This window comes from Fundulus heteroclitus, chromosome 17 (assembly GCF_011125445.2).
Source record: "Fundulus heteroclitus isolate FHET01 chromosome 17, MU-UCD_Fhet_4.1, whole genome shotgun sequence".
NCBI lineage: Eukaryota > Metazoa > Chordata > Actinopteri > Cyprinodontiformes > Fundulidae > Fundulus > Fundulus heteroclitus.
In genome coordinates, this window is record NC_046377.1 from 14,280,474 (window position 1) to 14,303,733 (window position 23,260).

General features: G+C 39.9%; 2 protein-coding genes across 2 annotated transcripts; both read left to right on the plus strand.

Moving 5' to 3' along the window:
- Positions 1 to 308: 308 nt before the first annotated feature.
- ccdc59 (coiled-coil domain containing 59) lies at positions 309 to 3,975 on the plus strand. Its single transcript, XM_012850312.3, has 4 exons — positions 309 to 569; positions 2,198 to 2,540; positions 3,347 to 3,455; positions 3,547 to 3,975. The coding sequence occupies exons 1-4, from the start codon at positions 416 to 418 to the stop codon at positions 3,709 to 3,711; spliced, it is 771 nt and encodes a 256-aa protein (XP_012705766.2). The 5' UTR covers positions 309 to 415; the 3' UTR covers positions 3,712 to 3,975.
- A 216-nt stretch (positions 3,976 to 4,191) lies between these two features.
- cracr2ab (calcium release activated channel regulator 2Ab) lies at positions 4,192 to 22,427 on the plus strand. The gene is made up of 18 exons (XM_012850300.3): positions 4,192 to 4,333; positions 4,959 to 5,299; positions 7,918 to 8,029; positions 12,778 to 12,967; positions 13,072 to 13,218; positions 13,890 to 13,980; positions 14,361 to 14,456; positions 15,755 to 15,942; positions 16,044 to 16,115; positions 16,211 to 16,259; positions 16,342 to 16,424; positions 17,130 to 17,688; positions 18,066 to 18,204; positions 19,003 to 19,084; positions 19,285 to 19,399; positions 21,625 to 21,726; positions 21,890 to 21,966; positions 22,149 to 22,427. Exons 2-18 carry the CDS (start codon positions 5,156 to 5,158, stop codon positions 22,234 to 22,236), a joined length of 2,334 nt encoding a protein of 777 aa, XP_012705754.2. The 5' UTR covers positions 4,192 to 4,333; positions 4,959 to 5,155; the 3' UTR covers positions 22,237 to 22,427.
- Positions 22,428 to 23,260: the final 833 nt, after the last annotated feature.

Sequence of the window (23,260 nt, forward strand, 5' to 3'; positions counted from 1 at the left end):
GACCCGATGTAGTGTGAAAATGCCACTTTTTAAACATTTATGTTGCAATAAATTCTCTCCTAGGCTAAAAAAAAAGCTAAAAAAAAGGGGGGTAAATAGCGTTTGTCAAACATTAACTTTGGTGAGCTTTGGTAAGGTACTCAATAATCTTTATTTCAAAAAATAGTGTATTAAATCATGAGAGTATTTAAGTGTATTACATTTTAGTCAAGTAACTAAAATATATGTTAAAATATAGATGTTTATTTTAATTTTTTGAGAACGGTTCTTTCGTGAATTGATTCGTCAGGCCTGGTTTGGCCCTACGTCACTACGTAGCGTCAGCAGGAAAACAGCACGCCGCTGGACTCTAGTTAGCTGGAACAGCATGAGGGAGTAATGAACGTCGAGTTTGTCCTTAGAGTTTGATATAGATATGGCTCCGACAGACCAGAGAGGGAAAAACAACAAAGCTCCATTTAAAGATGGCGATTTTAGGAAAGAAAGAAAGGCGTTCGGTGGGGTAAACGAGAAGAAGAAGAAGAAGTGGACCCCACACAACAAAGTATTTGAAGGCAGCGTTAAAGAAGGTAGGTTTATGTTTACACGGGATTTTTTGTCTCTCTCACTATGCTATATTAGTGTATCAGCTAGGAATTATTGAGTAATGTAGAATATTCAGGCTAATTTTACAAAATCAGACGCAAACTGCATACGGCGCCTTGCAAAAGTTATTCATACTCCACATTTTGTCACGTTTCAACTTCAAACCTCAGTGTATTTTCATGAATTAACTTGTATTTGTATCTTTACACAATGTTCAAACTCTCTGACATAGAGTCGAAAATGCAGGTAAACTTAAATTTACAAGACTTCCCACATATTCTCTAAAGGGTGACGTTGATCTAAACCAAGGGTTTCCAGCTTGGGTCCTCAAGGGCTTGTGTTCTGTAGCTTTTACATGTCTCTGTTTTGAAGACAACTTTCAGTCCAATAATTTGGTTATTTTGGATGACTCTCTGGAGAACCTGATCGCCTGTAATCCAGGTTTGTTGAAGCATCTGCACATCTAAAAGTTGCAGGAAACCACCTGTGGAGGACTGGAGATGGAGACGCCTCTCAAAACATTTACCTTGTAGCACTAGCTGAGTGTTTAGCTTGGGTTGTCCTCCTGGAAGGCAAGGCAAATTTATTTATATAGCACAATTCAGTACAGGGACAATGCAAAGTGCTTTACATGATTTAAAATATAGCAAATTAAAACAGAATAAAAGCAAGTAGGAATAAAATGTAGATAGAAATTAGATCAAAGAAGTGGTGATTCAGTTAACTAGAACAGCTGAAGGCAATCCTAAACAAATGTGTTTTTAATCTTGATTTAAAGGAACTCAGGCGTTCCGCACCTTTACAATTGTCTGGAAGTTTGTTCCAGATAAGTGGAGCATAGGAACTAAATGCTGCTTCTCCTTGTTTAGTTCTGGTTCTAGGTATACAGAGCAGGCTGGAGTCAGAAGACCTTAATGGTCTGGAGAGTTGATACACTGATAACAAGTCTGTGATGTATTTAGGTGCTAAGCCATTTAGGGATTTATAGACTAACAGAAGTATTTTAAAGTCTATTCTCTGAGATACAGGGAGCCAGTGTAAGGACTTTAGAACTGGTGTTATGTGCTCTACTTTCTTAGTCTTAGTGAGGACGCCGGCAGCAGCGTTCTGGATCAGCTGCAGCTGTCTGATCCACTTTTTAGGCAGACCTGTGAAAACACCGTTGCAGTAATCTATTCGACTAAAAATAAACGCATGGATTAGTTTTTCCAGATCCTGCTGAGACATCAGTCCTTTAATCCTAGAACTGTTCTTCATGTGATAGAAAGCCGACCTTGTAACTGTCTTTAGGTGCTTTTGGAGGTTCAGGTCTGAGTAGGTGAACCTCTGCCTCACGCTCAAGTCCTTAGCAGCTGCCGGCAGGTTCTCTCATAGGATTGTCCTGTATTTACAAGTAGCTTCTCCGTTTACATCAACTCTGACCTCCTTCCCTGCCCTTGGCTGAAAAAAAGCATCCCCCACATCACTATGCTGCCACCACCATGTAAGGCCAAAAAGTCCGGCTGTGTGAATACTTTTGCTAGGCGCTGTACATTCCTGAGTGTAGATCCAAGCTTTAAAGCTATCAGTTCAGTCTGTGTGCCCGAGGAAACATTTTTGTTTTTCTCCGCAGGTCAAGGGTTTGCGTTTCAGAAGAAGCAGAAAGTCAAATATGAGTACAACAAACTGCTGCGACGGGAGCGCAAGAAGAAGCCGGAGGCCAAAGCGGTTTATAGGGAGGAGTACCCGGAACACCTCAAGCATCTCTACCTGGCGGAGGCCGAGCAACTGCGAAACGAAGCGGCGGCAAACAGAATGAACAGGAGGAAACTGAGGCTCCAGGGGCAGCCGAAGGATGAGGATGAAGATGAAAAGGATGCGGGTGTTGCTGATGGAAACTTCACCGAAGGGTCTGAGAAGCTGGGTTCTGTTTCTGGGAACCCTGAACCAACAACAACAACGTCAGAGACAGAAAGGTAACTTTTTTTTTTTTTTTTTTTTATCTGACACCAGAGGAAGACGAGCTGCTCTTCAGTGTTGTCAGGAAATGAAGATTTAAAACGTGATGCTGTTGTTTATGCCATAACACTGTAAAATATTCACAGGCGTTAGAGCATTTATTCTTGATTGCAGTCGTAACATTTTTATTATTATACGTCTTATCTTTATTCTACAAATAAAACGAAACAATAATTTGATTCTCTGCTGAATTTCTAAGTTTGCTCACTTAAAAACAGATGTACGGTGTCAATGTTTTGGAGCGCTGTTTTAATGGAGAAAGACAGAATATTAACCTCAAACAAGATCCACAAATAAAAATGTATCTAAAAGATATAAACTGACGGAAACACAGCAATACGATGTTTCTAGTTTAAATTGGCTTTGATGTGTGTGGTTGAAACAGACTTAAAAATCTCCATATGTCTGTATTATTTTGTATTTATTGCAGCGGTGGCTAAAAACAACATATTTAACAAATTCACCCAAGTTCTCTTTTTATAAATATTTTTTTGCTACACCAATTGATAAAAGAACACAAAAAACACAAATGTTCCTCTAAAAATCCAAATTCTTTTTATTTATAAAGCATATTAGAAAGACAGCCAGTTTGCCCAAATCATATCTATCTATCTATCTATCTATCTATCTATCTATCTATCTATCTATCTATCTATCTATCTTAGCTTTAAATTTACGTCAAGAATTGGTACACAGTTCTTCATGTCTGCTTTTCCAATTGTTTTTAAGAAATAAGATGAATTTGATTTTGTTTTGTTTTTAGTTTGCCAATGAGCAACCGCATGCGAAAGAAATTGCAAAAGAAGACATCTTACCAGAAGACGAAGGAGAAATTTGAGGAAATCCAGGAAAAGCGAAGACAGAAGAAAGAGGTGAAGCCTTTGTTTTGCTTGTTTCCTGTCATTTAAGGGCACCAAGGTTTTGGGACTGTTTTCCTTTAATATGTTTCTAATGTAATTCCAGGAGTACCTGAAGAACAAGCAGCAGAGAGAAGAAGCCATTCAGAGGTACAAGCAAAAAAAAATCGAGACGTTCCGGTTGCTGAGCAAAAAGACTAAGAAAGGACAGCCGAACTTGAACGTGCAAATAGAGTATTTACTTCAGAAGATCCAAGGAACTGATAAATGACTTCTCTGCTTGGGTGACCCGACTGCCGACCATTTCAACCCGGAAGCAGAGTTGGGATTTTTCCCTCTTTTTGTCTGAAGGGACAATTTTTTTCAGCTGTAATTGAGGAATACTTTTACATCTTTGCAGGAAGCCAAGACTGCCAAACCACAGCTTATTGTAGTGTCAAACCACAAGATGGCACTCTTGGGTGTGGTTAGATGTAGTGTTGTATTTTATTTTATTTTTAACAATTTTCCTGTATAAAATAAAATGAAGAAAAAAAAAACTTGCGAGTTGACTGTTGATGTATTATCTCATTTTCCATTTTTAATTACCGGTAATTCCTTATTATTTCAGCAGCCCAGGTTTTAATTAGCTCTCATGATACAGATTAACTGTTCTGCACACGTTGTGCCTATAGAGACAGTTGAATCTGCAGCTCTCTCTATGAGCGAGCAGCGGGGGGCGGGGGGCGACGGCTCGGGCTGAAAGGCCTCAGGCCGCTTCCTCATGACATCACATGGTTGCAGAATGACTTGTTGAGCAGTCGTCTCTGAGACAGGACTTCTTAAATGCAGAACCCGGTCAAAGCCTTGTTGATATGAAGATTAGAGAGAACTGCGCCAACAACTCATAGAAGGTGAGATGTTTTATTTCCTCAAAGCTGATTGGACTTCACATGAGTTTTCCATCTTGAAGGAGTGAGAAGAAATAATTGATGTCTAGATTGAAAACTGGACTCCTTGCAAACTTTTATTTACCTCGTTTATCCATTTTTTTTTTTAAGTTTTGATCTTTTTCCTGTTTTTTGTAAAGTTGAGCATCTCTCTGGACAGCAACGTTTCTCTTAAATAAGTCCAAGTGCGTGCCTTACGTTGGTTTGTGAGTTTTAAACGCTCAGTAGAACTAGTGAGACAACACTCCCCTCCCTGAACTGATCATGCAGAACAACTTCGCAAAGCAAAGGTGTGATTTAAAAACGCTTGTTTGAAAGCAGAGGCGCTACATCTGTTGAGAAATCGTGTTCTGTATGTTGGGGCATGAATAGAATCTCTCACACGGCATTTACATACCGTGTGAATACATACGGCATTCACATGTTTCTGGTTTTGAAAAAGAAAAAAGGGAAATGCTCTACAGCCGCACACTTACTTCACCACATTTATCTTTGCCTTTTGAAAGAAATCCACCTTTCTCAATACTGTAGCAAGACATAGGGCAAAAATGAAACCTGACATCTGTTGCTTTTTTTTTTTTGTTCGTAGTTTGGAGCGCATTCACAACTTGTCTCATCATTCTGGTGCTGCTTTCCACCTCCACGGTCATGGTGACTGTAAAGGCCTCAGGGGGTTGTATAGAAAACCAGTGAAGAGGATTTTTTATATTTTTTTTTCACCACTGCCACTGATGTACACGCCACCTAACACTGCCACACACACCGTGTAGCTGAAGGGTGGCTGGCATGGCGGAGGAAGAAGGCAGGGTGAACGGCTGTGGACGGAGGGGATCGGAGTGGGGTCACGTCGCCCTGCTGGATAAGACCAAGGAGTTCTTTCAGACGTGCGACGTGGAGGGGAAAGGCTTCATCACCCGCACTGATATGAGGGTTAGAGCTGCGTGTTTGTGTTTTAACCGAAACGTTGGTTTTTGTGACGCACACCTGACGTTCAAAGTATCCTAAAAAAAAATAGTGATTTGATTGTAAACTTTGGAAAATCTCAGATAGGGTCAGAAATTTAGCTGATCTATTATATTTATGTCTGGGTAAAGTATTCATGCTCTTTAAACAGTGACATTTTGTCAACAAATGGTGTATATTATTGGGATTTTAGGTGATAAATCAACACAAAGTTGATTCTATTTGTGTATTGGAAGGAAACATGCTATATATTAAGATTTTTTTCAAAGAAATGTACAAAAACTTTATAACCCTAAACAAGATTCACCCCATGTCTTCAATGGACTTGTGCTGAGTTTAAATTATGCAAAAATGTATGTATTTTTAGTAATTGGGGATCTGAAGGCAGTTGGTTGCACTAGATTGTATTTATGGGTGTCAAAGGCAGGAGGCCTGAACACAAACATACCTTTCAGATTCGTATTTGTAAAACTTTGTCTTAAATCAATCGATTTTGTCCCGTTTTACAGGTTTTCAATACGTATTCAGGTGTATCTCACAAAACTCCGATAAAATATACTGCTCAAAAAAATAAAGGGAGCACTAAAATAACTTCTTAGATGTGAATGAATGAAATATTCTCATCAAATACTTTGCTCTTTACATAGATGAATGTGTTGACAACAAAATCACATAAAAAGTCTTAATTGAAATCAAATTTGTTAACCCTTGGAGGTCTGGATTTGGAGCCACACTAAGGTGACCAGATAACCCAGATTTCCGGGGGCAGTAACCGTTTTGGATAACCCGTTTCTGGCAAAAGCTGCCCCCAGAAATGTGCCCGATTTAAGTGTATCATAATGGAGTAAAACAACTTGAACGCAACAACACGTATTTATCAGGTCCTGCCGCTGTCCCGACGTAGAAGAACTGAGCAAAAAGAACCTTCCCACCCCGTCGGAGTTACAGATTGGGCAAAACAAACCAGGCGTCGACATAAGACAAAATCAGAGACATCCCTGGTTTTTAGATAAATCTGGTCACCACACAAAGTTAAAGTAGCGTGTCTTGACTCCATGCCCCTGTATGGCCTCCCTACAACACCTGGGCATGCTCCTGATGAAGGTGCGGATGGTCTCCTGATGGATCTTCTCCCAGACCTGGACTAACGCATCCGCCAACTCCTGGACAGTCTGGTGCAACGTGGCATTGGAGGATGGAGACTTGATGTCCCAGATGTGCTTAATAGGATTCAGGTCTGGGGAATGGGCGGGCCGGTCCATAGCATCAATGCCTTCATCTTGCAGGAACTTCTGACACACTCCAGCCACATGAGGTCCAGCATCGTCTTGCATTAGGAGGACCCAGGGCCAACCGCACCAGCATCTGGTCTCACAATGGGTCAGAAGATCTCATCTCTGTACCTAATGGCAGTCAGACTACCTCTGGCGAGCACAAAGAAATTACTGACCCACTGTGAACCAGTCATGCTGGAGGATGTTGCAGGCAGCAGAACGTTCTCCACGGCGTCTCCAGACTCTGTCACATGTGCTCAATGTGAACCTGCTTTCATCTGTGAAGAGCACAGGGAGCCAGTGGTGAATTTGCCAATCTTGGTGTTCTCTGGCAAATGCCAGACGTCCTGTACTACGCTGACAGACGGCAAACCTTCTTGCCTTAGCTTGCATTGATGTGCCATCTTGGATTAGCTGCACTACCTGAGCCACCTGTATGGGTTGTAAACTCTGTCTCATGCTACCAGTAGAGTGAAAGCACCGCCAGCATTGAAAAGTGACCTAAACGTCAGCCAGAAAGCAGAGGAACTGAGAAGTGGTCTGTGGTCACCACCTGCAGAACCACTCCTGTATTGGAGGTGTCTTGCTGGTTGCCTCTAGTTTCCACCTGTTGTCTGTTCCATTTGCACAACAGCAGCTCACATTGATGGTCACTCAGTATTGCTTCTGAAGTTGACAGTATAATTTCACAGAAGTGGGATTGGCTTGGAGTTACATTGTGTTCTTTGTCTTCACTTTATTTTTCTGAGCAGTACACATTGAGGTTTGTGGCAGTAACATGAGAAAATGTAAAAGAGTAAATGTTTATGAAGCTTAAGATGGCACCTTTCTTTTACAGAATGTTTAAAATGTTGTGAGAGGTGACGGGTTCATCCTTCTATCTGTGGCACAGTTTATTATACTTGACATTAATAATGGCGATTAAGGATCAGGAAAGAGTTGGTGTCACCTGACTTGCTCTGTTCTGGACATTTTTCTCCCATTTATGTTGCTTGTAAAAGAAAAAAAAAAAAAAAAAAAAAAAGCACATGGCCCTCTCTGTGCGCATAAAGAGCCTGTGAAGTGCCACAAGAGTACCACTAATGCAAAAGCTTGGCTTTTATAGCATTAGCCCGGTGCAATATTATTAGTGGTTCGCTTTGGAAGTCTCCAGGAACAGTGTGTTAGTGTGAGTTTGGGAGCTTGCACATGTTCACCATCTACATGGTTAAACTTTGCTGCATTCACAGGAAGAACAGTGTATAAAGATAAAGGTAAAACCTCACCTTCAGCACTTTGAACTCCTGTTTGCTTGTGTTGTTCTCCCAACAGAGGCTTCACAGAGAGCTGCCTCTTTCTGCTGGGGAGCTTGAAGATGTCTTTGAGTCTCTGGATACAGACCGTGCTGGTTACCTCACGCTGGAGGCGTTTTCCTCCAGATTCAGTGAGTTTCCTGCCATCGAAAACCTCACCTGCAGTCTACGTCAGAAGGGTCCAGTTTAGGGTCTTATTAGAACTGGAGCGGATGAACTTGTGAAGTTCCCACAGAGCCATGAAATGTGTCTATGATAGTTGTTTTATGGGAAAATATGCACACTAATTCATTAGTTTTTCATGGGTAGCCTGTAGTTGAGTACAATAAAAGCCACATCGCCTGCAAGTGCAAATTACAAGAAAATTGATATAAAAATTGTATATTAAATTGACACATTGGCACAAAGTAAAGGAATCAATCAGAACTTTAACTTGACAAAGAAAGATTTGCTGCATTTTATTGAAGCTGTCAGAATGCAACGTTGAGGCAATCTGAAACATTCACACACAAAAGCACTTAAATAATTGTGCCGTGCCAGCCACACTTATTGGAGCTCCTGTTAAACCCATCCAGATGGCCTTAAAATAAATTAAACTGTTAGGAAATAATTTAATTTAACCATTACCAGCAGTACAATTATTGGAAACCTTAACAATCCCTTTCAAAGAAATGTATGCTAAGTATTTTTTTGTTTAATGCAAGCTGTACTTAAACTTGTTTCTAAACGGTACACCCTGACATTTTGTTGCCCTCTGGGTATAAATGTGAAATAACACTAAAGCTCATTTAGCCCCTGCTTACTAATCTGGACAAGAACTACTATTTGTTTTGCTACCTCCCAGGGAGGAAGATGGTAATGGAGGTAAAACAGCCGTGTTAAATCTAACAGAGGCATTTTATTTATCACCATGTCTCTAAACGATCATTATACTTTAACGGAAGAAAGTGCTTTCGTCCAATAAGATTAAGATATTTTTCTTAAATAAAAATCCATCAAAGGTGGGTTTGGTGTGACTGAGGAGGAAAAAACATTCCTACTTACAATTGGTAAGTGTGAAGGAAGATGTGGGATGCTGTGGGTCTGCATGGCATCATGACAACTTTTAGATTTTAAAAAAAGCTCTGGTAGACTGTAGCAATAAAATATATCAACTCCCTCCAATTATTCAAATTTCCACATTCCCAGATCTGTGGGAAGAGGAGGAGGAGTGGCAACCATCTTTCAGTCTGATTTATTAATTAGTCCCAGGCCAATTAATAACTACAGTTCTTTTGAACATTTAACCCTCAGTTTCCCTCATCCAAACTGCAAAGCAATAAAACCTCTTCTGTTTGTTGTTTTGTATCGTCCAGCAGGCCCTTACACTCAGTTTTTGGATGAGTTGTCAGATTTCTTATCTGATTTGGTGTTAAATACTGATAAGGCTATTATAGTGGGTGATTTTAACATCCATGTTGACACAGAATGCGATAACCTTAGTGTAGCCTTTAAAACTATCCTAGATTCAATTGGTTTTGCTCAAAATGTGCATAAACCGACGCACTCTTGGCTCCATACTTTAGACCTTGTGCTGACATATGGCATTGATTGTGAAGAATTAACAGTATTTCCTCACAACCCTGTCCTATCTGATCATTTTTTAATAACATTTGAGTTTAATCTAACTGAGTTCTCCACCCCCAAAAGAGGGTTCCATTATAGTAGATCTTTATCGGATAATGCTGTATCAAAACTTAAAGAGTCTGTCCCCTTTTTAATATCCTCCGTATTGCAGAAATGCCCTGTAGATGGCAGCAATGTTGTTTCTTCCAATTCACAAATAGATGTCTTTGTAAACGGTATGACTTCGTCATTGCGTTCTGCATTAGACAATGTAGCTCCCTTGAAAAAGAAGGTGATTATTCACAGGAAGCTGGCTCCTTGGTTTAATTCAGAGCTGCGTTCCTTGAAGCACAATGTTAGGAAATTGGAGAGAAAATGGCGCTCTACACACCAAGAGGAATCCTACTTAATCTGGAAGAACAGTCTATTGTTGTATAACAAGAGCCTTCGCAGAGTTAGAGCAGCATATTTTTCATCATTAATTGAGGAGAATAAGAATAATCCTAGATTTCTCTTCAGTACAGTTGCCAAACTTACCCAGAGCCACAGCTCTGTTGATCCATCCATTCCCTTAGCTCTTAGCAGTAATGATTTTATGGGATTCTTCATAAATAAAATTGATTCCATTAAAAATAAAATAATTGGCATCCTCCCAAACATGATTACCTCATCCTCAGTAAGTGAGGCAGCATTGGAGGAATCCTTAGAACCTGCGCAGTGTCTGAACTGTTTAAAAGCAGTAGAGCTTTCTGAGCTATCTAAAATTTTAGCTTCATCTAAACCTTCTACCTGTATGTTAGACCCAATCCCAACCAAGTTGTTTAAGGAGGTATTCCCTCTGATCAGTGGTCCTATTTTAGACATGATTAATCTATCCTTGGTAAATGGATATGTACCACAGGCTTTTAAAGTAGCTGTTATTAAACCTTTACTTAAGAAACCATCTCTTGATCAAGATGAGTTAGTAAATTACAGACCTATATCTAATCTTCTTTTCTTATCTAAAATTCTTGAGAAAGTAGTTGCTAATCAACTATGTGAACATTTACAAAGTAATGACCTACTTGAGGAGTTTCAGTCAGGCTTCAGAGCTCATCATAGCACTGAAACAGCTCTGGTGAAGGTCACCAATGATATTCTCATGGCCCTCAGATAATGGACTTGTGTCTATACTTGTCCTGTTAGATCTCAGTGCTGCATTTGATACAGTTGATCACAATATTCTCCTACAAAGACTTGAGCATACTGTAGGGATTAAGGGAAAAGCATTAGGCTGGTTTAAATCTTATCTGTCAGACAGATTCCAGTTTGTTCATGTTAATAATAAATCTTCCTCAAACTCTAGGGTCACTTGTGGAGTACCACAGGGTTCAGTCCTTGGACCAATTCTATTTACTATATATATGCTTCCGATTGGCAAAATTATCAGACAGCATGGGATTAATTTCCACTGTTATGCTGATGACACTCAGCTATATTTATCCATAAATCCTGATGAATCCAATCAGTTACTTCGACTACAGTCATGTCTTGATGACATCAAAAGCTGGATGACTTTAAATTTCCTGCATTTAAATTCTGACAAGACAGAAGTTGTAATCTTTGGGCCAGAGTCTTCAAAAAATAAAGTTCTTAATCAATCCCTTAATCTGGATGGCATTAACTTGGCCTCTGGTAATAAAGTTAAAAATCTTGGTGTTGTTTTCGACCAAGACATGTCATTTAAATCCCATATTAAACAGGTTTCCAGAGTTTCCTTTTTTCACCTCCGGAATATCGCCAAAATTAGAAACATTCTGTCCAGGAGTGATGCTGAAAAACTAGTCCATGCATTTGTTACTTCAAGGCTGGACTATTGTAATTCTTTACTATCAGGAAGTCCACAAAATGCAGTTCGAAGTCTTCAGCTGATTCAAAATGCTGCGGCAAGAGTTCTGATGAAAATCAACAAGAGGGATCATATTTCTCCTGTTTTAGCTTCCCTTCATTGGCTTCCTGTTAAATCAAGAATAGAATTTAAAATTCTCCTTCTAACGTATAAAGCCCTTAATAATCAAGCTCCATCATATATCAGAGCTCTGATTACCCCGTATGTTCCTAACAGAGCACTTCGCTCTCAGACTGCAGGTCTGCTGGTGGTTCCTAGAGTCTCTAAAAGTAGAATGGGAGGCAGATCCTTTAGCTATCAGGCTCCTCTCCTGTGGAACCAACTCCCAGTTTTGGTCCGTGAGTCAGACACCCTATCTATTTTTAAGACTAATGTTAAAACTTTCCTTTTTGACAAAGCTTATAGTTAGAGTGGCTCATACCCTGAGCTATCTCTATAGTTGTGCTGTGATAGGCCTAGGCTGCTGGAGGACATCAGGGTCTAATTTTCTCACTCTACTGATTTCTACTGTTCTTCAGTCTACTGTTCTCCAGTTTTGCATTGTATTACATTGAAATGACTGTCATAATTTCAGCTTTTAACTTTTGCTCTCTCTCTTTTTCTTCATAGTAGGTATACCTGGTCTGGCGTTCTGTTAACTGTGACATCATCCAGAGAAGACGGCTCACCCGCTACTTCCATCTAATGTAGAACAGATTACTAGATCAATGTGTGCTTCTGTGCTTTTTTGTTTCTCTTGTTGTGTCTCTGTTCTGTCTTCTGTAACCCCCAGTCGGTCGAGGCAGATGACCGTTCATACTGAGCCCGGTTCTGCCGGAGGTTTTTCCTTCCCGTTAATGGGTGGTTTTTCTTCCCACTGTCGCTTCATGCTTGCTCAGTATGAGGGATTGCAGCAAAGCCATGGACAATGCAGACGACTCTCCCTGTAGCTCTACGCTTCCCCAGGAGTGAATGCTGCTTGTCGTGACTTTGATGCAATCAACTGGTTTCCTTATATAGGACATTTTTGACCAATCTGTATAATCTGACCAAATCTGTATAATATGATTGAACTTGACTTTGTAAAGTGCCTTGAGATGACATGTTCCATGATTTGGCGCTATATAAATAAAATTGAATTGAATTGAATTGAATAAACAAAAACTAAATAGATAGATGAATGATTGTAACTCAGATAGAAGCTTTATTCTAAGAACATCATTTATGATACATTCCAAGCACTTAACCTCTAAAACTGAATTAAAATCAGTTTTAGGACTAAATAAGTTTTAAGCAATCCACAGACCATTCATAATTAAGTCATGCCAGATTTGCTTTGAAGATGGATTAACCACACGCACGCTGCAGCGTTCATACCTAAAATGGAACTGTTTGTGCGTACTTCAGGTCAGTTCCTTCATGGTCGCAGAATCTCTGTCGCTGCGGACCAAACGCCGTCCCAGGGGCCGGTCTGGAAGGGTAAGGAAGCTCTCTATCAGAGTCAGTGGGACGCCAGGCTGTCAGGGGACGAGGACGAAGAGGAGAGGCACTTCTGCATGCTGCTGGAAAGTCTTGGAGCAAGTAACGTGTTTGAGGAGTAAGTTTGTTTTTGTTATTTTTTTGCTGCTGTTATGCTTTTTTTTTTATATATATACATATCCCATCATGTCCAAGTACATTTAGCAAATCCCTCTTCCCCAGTCCAGGAGAGGTGCGCAGCCTTTGGGCCCAGCTCAGGCGAGACGAGCCTCACCTTCTGTCAAACTTTGAGGAATTTCTGGCCAGGGTAACCTTCCAGATCAAAGAGGCCCACCAGGAAAAAAGGGAGATGGAAAGCGCCCTGCAGAGGTAAGAAAGTTTTCTTTCATTTTTATTATTTTACTATGAAGCCATTTGCATATCCTTTAAAGGAAAACAAGGGGAAAAAGGCTTCTATAGATATATCACAATTATAATTCCTTTGGTTAAAAAAACAAAAAACATCTGGATCCTTTACTGCTACTTCGCCGATTATTAGTGTGGGTTCACAAGGAATTTGTCAAATGAACCATAAATTGAGTGTGAATGTACGTTTGGCTATTGGAATTGCAGATACGTGTTGATAATCCAGAATGTGTGGCAAAAGCTATCTAAAAATCACTACATTCACTCCTTCATTTCTGGTTAACAGAACAAAATGTTCTTGGTGAGAAAAGGGAATATGTAAAACAGCGGTGTATAGAAAAATCTCACGGCAACACATGGTCTTCTGCAGCTTCTCCTTTTTCACACTTCGCTAATTAGCTGTTTAGGTCCTTTTTTTTCCCCCAAAGTTGTGTTAATTCCAGCATTCGGTACTTGTATTAAGGCATGTTTCTGTTTATAGTGCTTTTTTTTTCTCCCTAGTGTGTGGAGGTAATTATTAATACTTAAAGTGGAAATAATATAACCTCAAGCACAGCCTAGAGAACAGTTTTTTTTTTTAATTGTGTTTTACTTTGATGCAGTCCAAGATAACTATAGTTGTGTCTTCATTCCAGGAAGGCAGCGACGCATGACAGCGAGATCCGGCACCTGTACGAAGAGATGGAGGCGCAGATCAAGAATGAAAAAGACAGACTTCTGCTGCGGGTAGAGAAGCTCAAATACAGAGAAATAAGCTGTCAAGTCAACCGACTTCTCCTTTAGTAACCAAAAGAAGGAAGAAATGATTTGCTGTTCAGTTCAAATTGACATCATTCTTAGTGCAGAGAAAACATATGTACTAAAAAAAATTTATATTCAATTATTTAAACTGATTTAAGTCTCCAACTGTCTTAAAATTATATGAAGATCATTTATGATCATAATAAGAAACCACACATACAGTGTTTATAGCAGAATAGACTGCACAGGGTGATTTTTCATGTATAGCTTGTTGCTTTTTATTGGTGCATGCCTTTTAGGGTGTCTTTATCTTGTTAGCTACTCTTAGCTCTCTGACCACCTAGCATTTACCTGTTGGCCTTCAGGACTCTGAGCGCCTTCAGGTGCGCAGCCAGGAGCTGGAGCACCAGCTGTTTTCCAAGGAGAACGAGCTGGAACAGCTCTTCCAGAAACAGAAGCAAGTAAGTTGGTACCTTATGTATTAATCTCTAGGTATTACAAATGTCAGTTTATGTAAAATGTAGGAGCAAGCTTGTGCTGCTGAGGCGAGCAAGTAGTGGCAGTTTTTGCTCGAGTGGAGCCCCACACAAGACCCATCTCTGGTCCAGAGCTGGTCCAACTGCATGAAAAATTTTCGTGAATTGAAGACTATATTTTAAAGACTTTCTGTGTTGTGCAGAATAATCCAATTCAGAAGCAGCATGTTCATCCAATAAAAGCCCTTTCCAGATGCACCAGATCAGAAGCTTTGATCAGATCACAACTTTGTGTCATATTTTCATACACTGAGGACAACCATGGGAGGGGGTTTGTGCAATCTCTACTGATGGAATGTGCAAATAAGCAGCATTGATTTAAGGACTGCCAAGGCTGCATCTGCTAAAGGGGTAACAGTCCTGGACTCTAAGAGGGGAGACAAAATCTAAAGATGAAAAACTGGTTAAAAAAACAGGAAGAAATGGCCAGGACAGACTTTCTGAGTGCCCCAGAGCTGCAAACCATGGCCACACCATGTTGTCCTTGGGAACGGTGCCACTTTATTTCCATTTCCTGGGTTTTTGAGCAGAAATGGGGCACATAGTAATTTGGCATATCTGTGCAGAAAAAGGGAAGACAACAAATCACTGTGTTAGGTAGATATTTAAAACCTCAAAAGCCCTCCAAACAAACGGCAAATTATATCTCTTCCCCCCTCAACATCACTGTCCTCTTTGGGTAGGGCTGGATAGCTTTGACATCCGGATCTCAGTGTGATAAAGTGTTTGACAAAAATCTGTATCAAACTCATCACATGTTGATAGTTGTACGTTTTATGCTTTTGTTTTTCTGTAAATTTACATTTGGTGATATAAAAATATAAAAAAAAAACGCTGGTAATGAATTACACAGGATTTATTTCCCTTTTTTTTCTGGTTCAATTAGAATTAACCGGCTCTCAGTAAAGGACTCTTCTTTTTTTAACAAAACTGAGGTTACAATCCATGACTCACTGGTACTTTTGTTTGCCTAGGGGAGGAGATTAATCCAAGCAGATCGATCCTTCATAAGACAGATTTAAATATCATAACTACTGCTGTTGGAAAATAAAAAAAAACTGCTTTTGTATATTGTTTTGCTCACCCCCCTGGTAAGACCGCGAGCAACAGAGAGCACAACGGCATGATCTGTTGTATTTTTACCTACAGATAATTTGATATTATTGTAGAAACGTCTGCATAAATATGAAAAAAAAACAACAAAAAAAAAACACTTTTGGCAGTTAGAGCTCCAGTGCTGTGAGCTGAGCAGCGAGAGGCAGGAGAGCCACGTGGAGAACGTGAAGCTGAAAATGACCAACGAGGAGCTGTCCAGAGCGCTGGAGAACACCAGCCAGGAGCTTTCTCTGGCCCAGGAGCAGCTGGCCAGGCTGCAGGAACAGGCCGCCAGGCTGCAGCAGGAGAAAGAGATGTGGGTGGAAACTTTTTATGCTCAAAGGTTGATCGTATGGTAAATCTGGATTTTTTTTTTTGTTGTTGTTGTTGATTAATTTGTTGTTTGTCTTGTTTCAGGGAAATGTACAGAATAACCGAAGGCCTTCAGAGGGAGAAGCAATGCCTCATGAAGCAGCTCGATCTCCTCAGGTAAGATAAACAATGCCCAAAATGATTTTTGAATCTTTTTTCTTTCAATATGTCTGACTTCACTAGATAAAAGCATTTTCCCATGTCCGTTCCAGGGAGATGAACAAACACCTAAAGGACGAGCGAGACATATGCTGCAGTGTAGTAAGTTACCGCTTTAAAACATCTTCACATGACCGGGCAGATTGAAGATGAACTTGCCAACCTTGTCCTCTCTCTAAACAAGCCGCCAGCCTCAGTCAGAAAGACGCAGAAGCAGAGGGCGGACGTGGCAGACTTGTTCGACCACACCAGCCAACAGACAAGAAGGTAATTAACTTATCATCATATGAGTAAGATAACAGAACTCACTCCTTTGATGCAGTTTTCTGTGCAAACAAGAGTTTCTATACTCTGATGCAAAACATTAAATATATATGGTAGACTGAATTGCAACTTTTCTACATGTTCTTTACATTACGTGTTATGAACCTCAATTTACTTTACTATGGTTGGATGTGAGAGACCATAAAACATAACGGATACATAACGAATGCATTTGTATTCAGCCACTCTTGCTCCGATTGCCCTAAATAAAATCCAGTGGAATTTTGTTTTTATGATTATTATTATTAAAAAAGCTATATATAAAATTTCTGCCACTTCAGAATTATGCAATATTTTGTGTTGGTCTAAAATCACAACAACAAAAAAAGATCGACGTTTGTGGTTGTACCAGAAAAACGTGAGAAGAACGCACACGAGACTCTGTAAAAACTGAGGAAAAACAGAGGAAAACGGTTTTGAAATGAAAATTAACCACATTAGCAATTTAGTTTAAACAAGATTTCTTCCAAATGTAGATCAGAAGCTTATGAGGGCTTTGCGGATATCTGTGCCAGTCAACTCAGCGTATCCTCCGTTTCTCCTCTGTTCCCAAAGCGAGCCTCTGTCGGTGGAAGGCTCCTTCCAGTCTCTTGAGGCCTTGCCCACAGAGCACCTTCAAATCGTGTTTGCCGCTTCCTCCTCCTGTAGTGAAGACGACGCCCCCAGAGCTTCTGCCACCACCGCTGCATGTAAGCAGCGGCCTGCAGGGAAGACCACCTCGGCCTTAGCCAATGGGAGTGTCAGCCCAGCTCAAGCTAAAGTACAGGACGTGAGGCCAAGGCCCAGGAGGGCCTCCGCCAAAAACGCTGCGACCAAGAAGGTGACGGTGAAAAGCGGCGGGAGATCAAAGAGAGGGGGGTCTGAGAGGAAGACGGGGGTAGGGGAGGAGGTGCTTGAAGCGTCACCCGACAGCTGGCCCCTTCGCAGGGTCATCTCGATTGAGGAAGACCACCTGCCTCACCTGCTTCAAGGTGGTCCCCAACCATTACTGCACCAGCTCAGCGAGGAAGAAGAGGAGGATGAAGAGGAAGCGCACAGTGACGCTGAGTCGAGTGCTGCCACAGGTACGGATCTCATTGCCACGCTTCACTCAAGACCCATTGCCACTGTTTCTACTGAAGCTCCCGCAAAGGAATCCCGCTTTACGCGAGTAAAGGAGAATCCAGGGGCTCCGAGATGCCGGCCTGTTGGGAAGGAGGCCCAACTAGTAAGTCCACACACTGCAAAAAGATTACTAAACATAAATAAAATGTTCTTGAAATGAATGTATTTACCCTTGATTTGAGCAGGTAAATAATATTATTTGCCAATGGAATGGGTATTTTTTACCCCTAAAATAAGATAATTAGATATACTGCACTTGAAATAAGAAAATGGAGATGAAATCTTCCTATTTTAAGTGCTAAAATCTTATTCCATTGGCAAATAGTCTTATTTACCTGCTCTAATCAAGGGTAAATACATTCATTTCAAGAAAATTTTACTTGTTTTTAGTTCTATTTTTGCAGTGCAGCTTCAACTTTCTCCTAAAGTTGCAGCTTCTGTAGTTTGCACACACAACAAAAAAACACATTTTATCCCCAGAAAACAAAAGAGAGAGCCGTGTTTGCCCCCGACCGCCTGTTTAAGGTCGTCCTGGTTGGAAACTCCAATGTGGGCAAGACGTCCCTGCTGCGCTCCTTCTGCGAGGGCCGCTTCCACCCGTCCACAACTGCTACCGTGGGTAAGAAGGTAGACAGGACAGCTGTGCCAATGTAACACTAACAAATGCAACGTGCACTTCTGTAGATGCTAACAAAGAAGATCTGAGGGTGAATTAAGCATCACATGAAGGGGCTTATGAAGTCACACTGTCTGTCTTAGAGTCCAGACACGGCATTGTACAGGAGATTAAGTCACTTCTTGTGAATGTTTATGCCTGCTTTCATCCGTCACTAAGACTCCTTCCCTTTTCTCTGGTACAAGTGTCATGCTAAGGTCCTCTAGCGGCCGTTTATGCTACTAATCTTTTGTAAATCAAACAGTGGCCACCACATCTCTTAGCGTCGTTGTTAAAAGCCTTGAAATAATTACATCTTTTGGTGCAGTAGCATCCTTCAGTTTCATTAGGCTTTTTCCGTAAGGCGAAATAAATCATATCTTGATTATATTTGTTTTTAAGAGAATCAGAGGTGGCACAGTTGCCTAAAAGTCTCTTTAAAATAAAGGCAACGGAAGCATTTTTTTGTTTTATTTTACAGGACTCAAAAGGGTGCGTGATTTTTGCAATGTATTGTGGGATACGTTTGCCATTATCTGGGGCAACAGCTTTTGTTTACATTGCTTATTCTGATGCCGTACCGGGAGATATAGAGATGTGAAGTTCTTAAAAAAAATGAAAGGTGACTTTATTTTGCTGCTGTAATACATATTTAGCAGAAGAGCCGGTAAACGTGGCCAGCACTGTGTACCCTGTTATGTAACTGTTTCATCGGTCTAATATGTTAATGTGGAATACACGCAAATCCTTTTCTTTAATTAGGTATTGACTACAGTGTGAAGACATTAACACTGGAAAATATGCAAATAGCAATGCAGCTTTGGGATACTGCAGGTCAGGAAAGGTGAGTTTATTCCGAGATGCAAAAAATATTCTGTGGAGCTAAAATCAGCAGTTAATTAATTTATGTCCTGTTCATGAACTGCAGCCTTCCCAGGAAGATGATTAGAAAACATGGATTCTAGCAAATGTTTTATGTAAAAGTCAAATGCACTGTTTCCACCCTGCACCACTGTACCTGATTTTTCTCCTGACCTTACACAGGTACAGCAGCATAACCAAGCAGTTCTTTCGCAAGGCTGATGGCGTGGTTTTGATGTACGACGTCACAGTGGAGGAGAGCTTCAAAGCTGTCAAACCCTGGCTCCTCAACGTCCAGGTGGGATATTTAACCTGTAAAGCTGTACTCAATTGATTTTTCTGGTTCTTTTTTTTTTAAGTTTTTTATCCTTTCCTCCTATTTCTGAATGAAGTGTTGGACGCGTGGTTTGCGTTTCTTACCCTGACGTTCCAAAGTTGTTCTATTTCAAGAATCAAGAATCTTTTTCTGGCCATTTTTTACCACAGTGACTACCACAGATGACATATGTATTAGTCATTGAATAAATTAAATCAGTTGATTGCACAGACCAACACACTTCCTGGGAAGCTTAAAGTATGCAAATAATCTTTAGGGTCTGATAAGATTCGTATCCTAGTCCACAAAGTCTGATATAATTCTTTTGCAAATGATACAAATTACTGTGTTGTTGCATGAATGAATCACTCAACGCTCACTCCATTATGCACTCGTGTCCGCAGTAGATACTGTGCAGTAGTGTGAAGCCTTCATTTACAGAACTGTGCAACCTGACATTCCCTGAGAAATTAGAGTGTGCAAACAGGCATTACCAGTAGTGTTGCACCGATACCGATACCAGTATCGGCCGGGGCACCGATACCGCACTAAAATGGTGGTATCGGTATCGGCGAGTACCAACAAATAGGTCACAGATACCATTTTGATGTTTGTATGTCACTTGAACGCAGCCTTCTCTCTCCCGACACTCACTAGTTTTACTGGGTTCACTTTGTATTAGTCTTTTTCCTGCTTTAACAAGGTAGCAGTTTGACAAAGCCATGATAGCAATTATTTTACATCCACGTAGTATGCAGTTCTTCATATATACACACACACATACATTTCAAAGTAATGGTATCGGTATGGTATCGGTATCGGCCGATACTGCACAGCCAGGTATCGGGTATCGGGGCCAAAAAATGGCATTGCGCAATACTAATTACCAGTAGTGTGTGTGGCACGTAAACAGACCACAGACTTGCCAGCAGGGGGCGATAGTTCTTACAGCTATTGGAAAGAAGCTGTTTTTAATTCTCTTAGTTTTGATTTAATGTTGTTTGCAGGTTATTCAAAGCGATTGGTCCTTATTGTGGTTAATATTTGTCTGAACTTATAGAGGAATTTGAGGTTTGATTGCTCAGAAGATGATTACAGAAAATGTTTTGGGTCCTGAATCAAGGATTAATACACTAATAGCATTTAAATAGCATGTGTTGATAAACTAATTTTCAATGATAGTTACAGACTTAACCTGTAAGATTTTTCTGGGAATAATCATGTACAAAAATCAGGAAAACCTTTTATACACGTTGGCCCTCGTTGAAATTAGAATATTTTAGGTTTAAAAAAAAAACATTAAGAGAAGATTCCTCCAAAGTAGCCACTTGAAAATTTGAAAGCCCTCCATATTTTGTTCACCTAAACGTAGAAGAAAAAAAATATTAAAGAGATCTGGGCATCATCAAGGTTTCCTTGTGTCACCGTAATCTAATCTGTAACAAATCTGTTGATTTTTCGGACCTAAATCTAGCCTCGCCCACTGGCAAAAGGAATTCCTATGTTTTACTGGTGGGTATCACTTTTTGTTTAAACTGTCTTGATCACATATTGAAACCATGTCTGATCATGGATTACAAGTTGATGTCACATTATCCAAACCTTAGAAAAAGTTGGCCAATTCTAGCTCTTAATGGAATGAGCCGCTAGGGCATTTTCACGATCTTTCAGTATAAATGTCACAGCTGCAAAATGAACATACTAATACAAATATTTCAAATTAAAACAATTAACATGATCTAATATTTAGAACAACCAGTTTGATGCAATCAACTGGTTTCCTTATATAGGAACTTTTTGACCAATCTGTATAATCTGACCCAATCTGTATAATATGATTGAACTTGACTTTGTAAAGTGTCTTGAGATGACATGTTTCATGATTTGGCGCTATATAAATAAAATTGAATTGAATTGAACATACATTTATTAGTCGTATAATATTCTACTTCATTAATTATTCTGATGAATAGCAATACATTTTTAATAGAATAAACTAGATTATACCTTCTTGCCTTCATGCCGACACATTTTCTACACTTGCAAACAGCCCCAACCTACTTCCTATGGATACGGTCTGGGAAGAATCGTAGTGAGGTGGTTAGGGTTAGGACACAGCCTTTTCCAGCTCTAGCTTTTATTGAATCTCATCCATTTAACATAAATAATGCCCTGGAAAGTGACAAGTGTACCCATTTTCCCCACAGGAAGTAGCAGGTGAAGGGATACCCATTCTACTGCTTGGCAACAAAATGGACATAGCCAGAGGGAGGGAGGTGTCTTTTAAACAGGCAGAGCAACTAGCTTTTGTAAGTCTTGCCATGTCTTCAAGATAATACAGTTACTAACTTAAGCTGATTTTTAACGTAATAATCATTGTAATATAATACTTTTTTATCTGTATATAAAATATAGACAATTGTTACAGTTTTTTTTTTGTCTTTTACATCTTTCTGTGCCTGTGTCGAGTAGGAAAATAAGGTGATGTTCTTTGAGGTCAGTGCGTACACCGGCAAAAATGTAACAGAGTCCCTGACTCACCTGGCCAGGTAAGATTGCAACTTTTAATCGGCTTTTTTTATATACCTGTTGTTCAGGTTAAGCTGGATCAAATAAGAAAAAAATACATATATATATTCCAGTTGTCATCAGAGGTGATACATCTGATGGTGGCAGCACTTTTGACTCATTCAGCATCCCCTCCTTTCCCTCTTCCCTCTCTGTCTTTTAGAGTTTTAATGGAGCAGGAGGACACGGTAAGAGACACAACAGTCAACCTGAGTGCTCAGCCCATTAAAAAGAAAGCCTGCTGCAAGTGAAGACACCCAGCCTCGCAAAAACAAGGAAAGACTGAATTTCTGACAACTGCAATTTACAGGATCCTACATCAGTTCCTGACAGTTCCACAAAAGCCCGGGAAAAAGTAAATTAGATGTCGAACTGGCGTGGAAACCTCGCTTTAAAAAGGTTTCTTCCAAAAAAAAAGGTGTTTTTTATTTCAGTAAAGAAATAAGCAAAGCACGGTGTTGCTTGGTTGAAGAAATTGGTGAAACGCTGAAGCTCCTGAAAAACATGTAAATCATGCTTTTGCTGATCACAGTAGTGCTATGTATAAGACCGAGAAATGATTTCATATAAATTGGGTAAAATGTGTGACTTAAATTTAAAATCCATCACCCAGAAGACATTATAGATATAGCACAGCTTTTTCCAATACACTTGTTTCTCTTTGTGTAGATTAATGGTGTTTGTTGTGCTGACACAAAGAGAGGGAGCAGTAAGAGAAACCAGACACAATTAGTTCACATTTTATTCATCATCACATCCAACTTGTTATCTTTTTTTCAGTTTTCATTGTTCAGCCCATCTTCAAAAGAGTTATCTGTGGCAACACCGCTTGTTTCTTGCCTTAGAAACTGTTCTGCTGTATTATGGGGCCAAAGAACACTTTGTTCTGCATTAGGATCAATAAAAGAAATATTTGAAACAGCATTTTGTATTTCTCTGGAAACTATATATGCTCGTATCTCACCCCACCCTCCACACTCACACGTTTAGATGGGGAATGATAAAAAAGAAATCTCAATAACTCACTTTACTCTCTATACAATGCAAATACACAACTTGTCTGTCAAATGCAAATCCAGTCTCTTAGTTTAGAAATCATATCTATGGTTTGAAAAGTATAAACTATTATTGCTTATAAATGTGGAAGAAAAAGAGCTGTTAGAATTGAATAAACTGGTAGAAATGTGTCATTTTTTTTTGGGGGGGGGGGGGGTTAGTTTAATTTAACATTATTATTTTCACAATTAAATCATGTTCATTTTTATTAAATAGTGA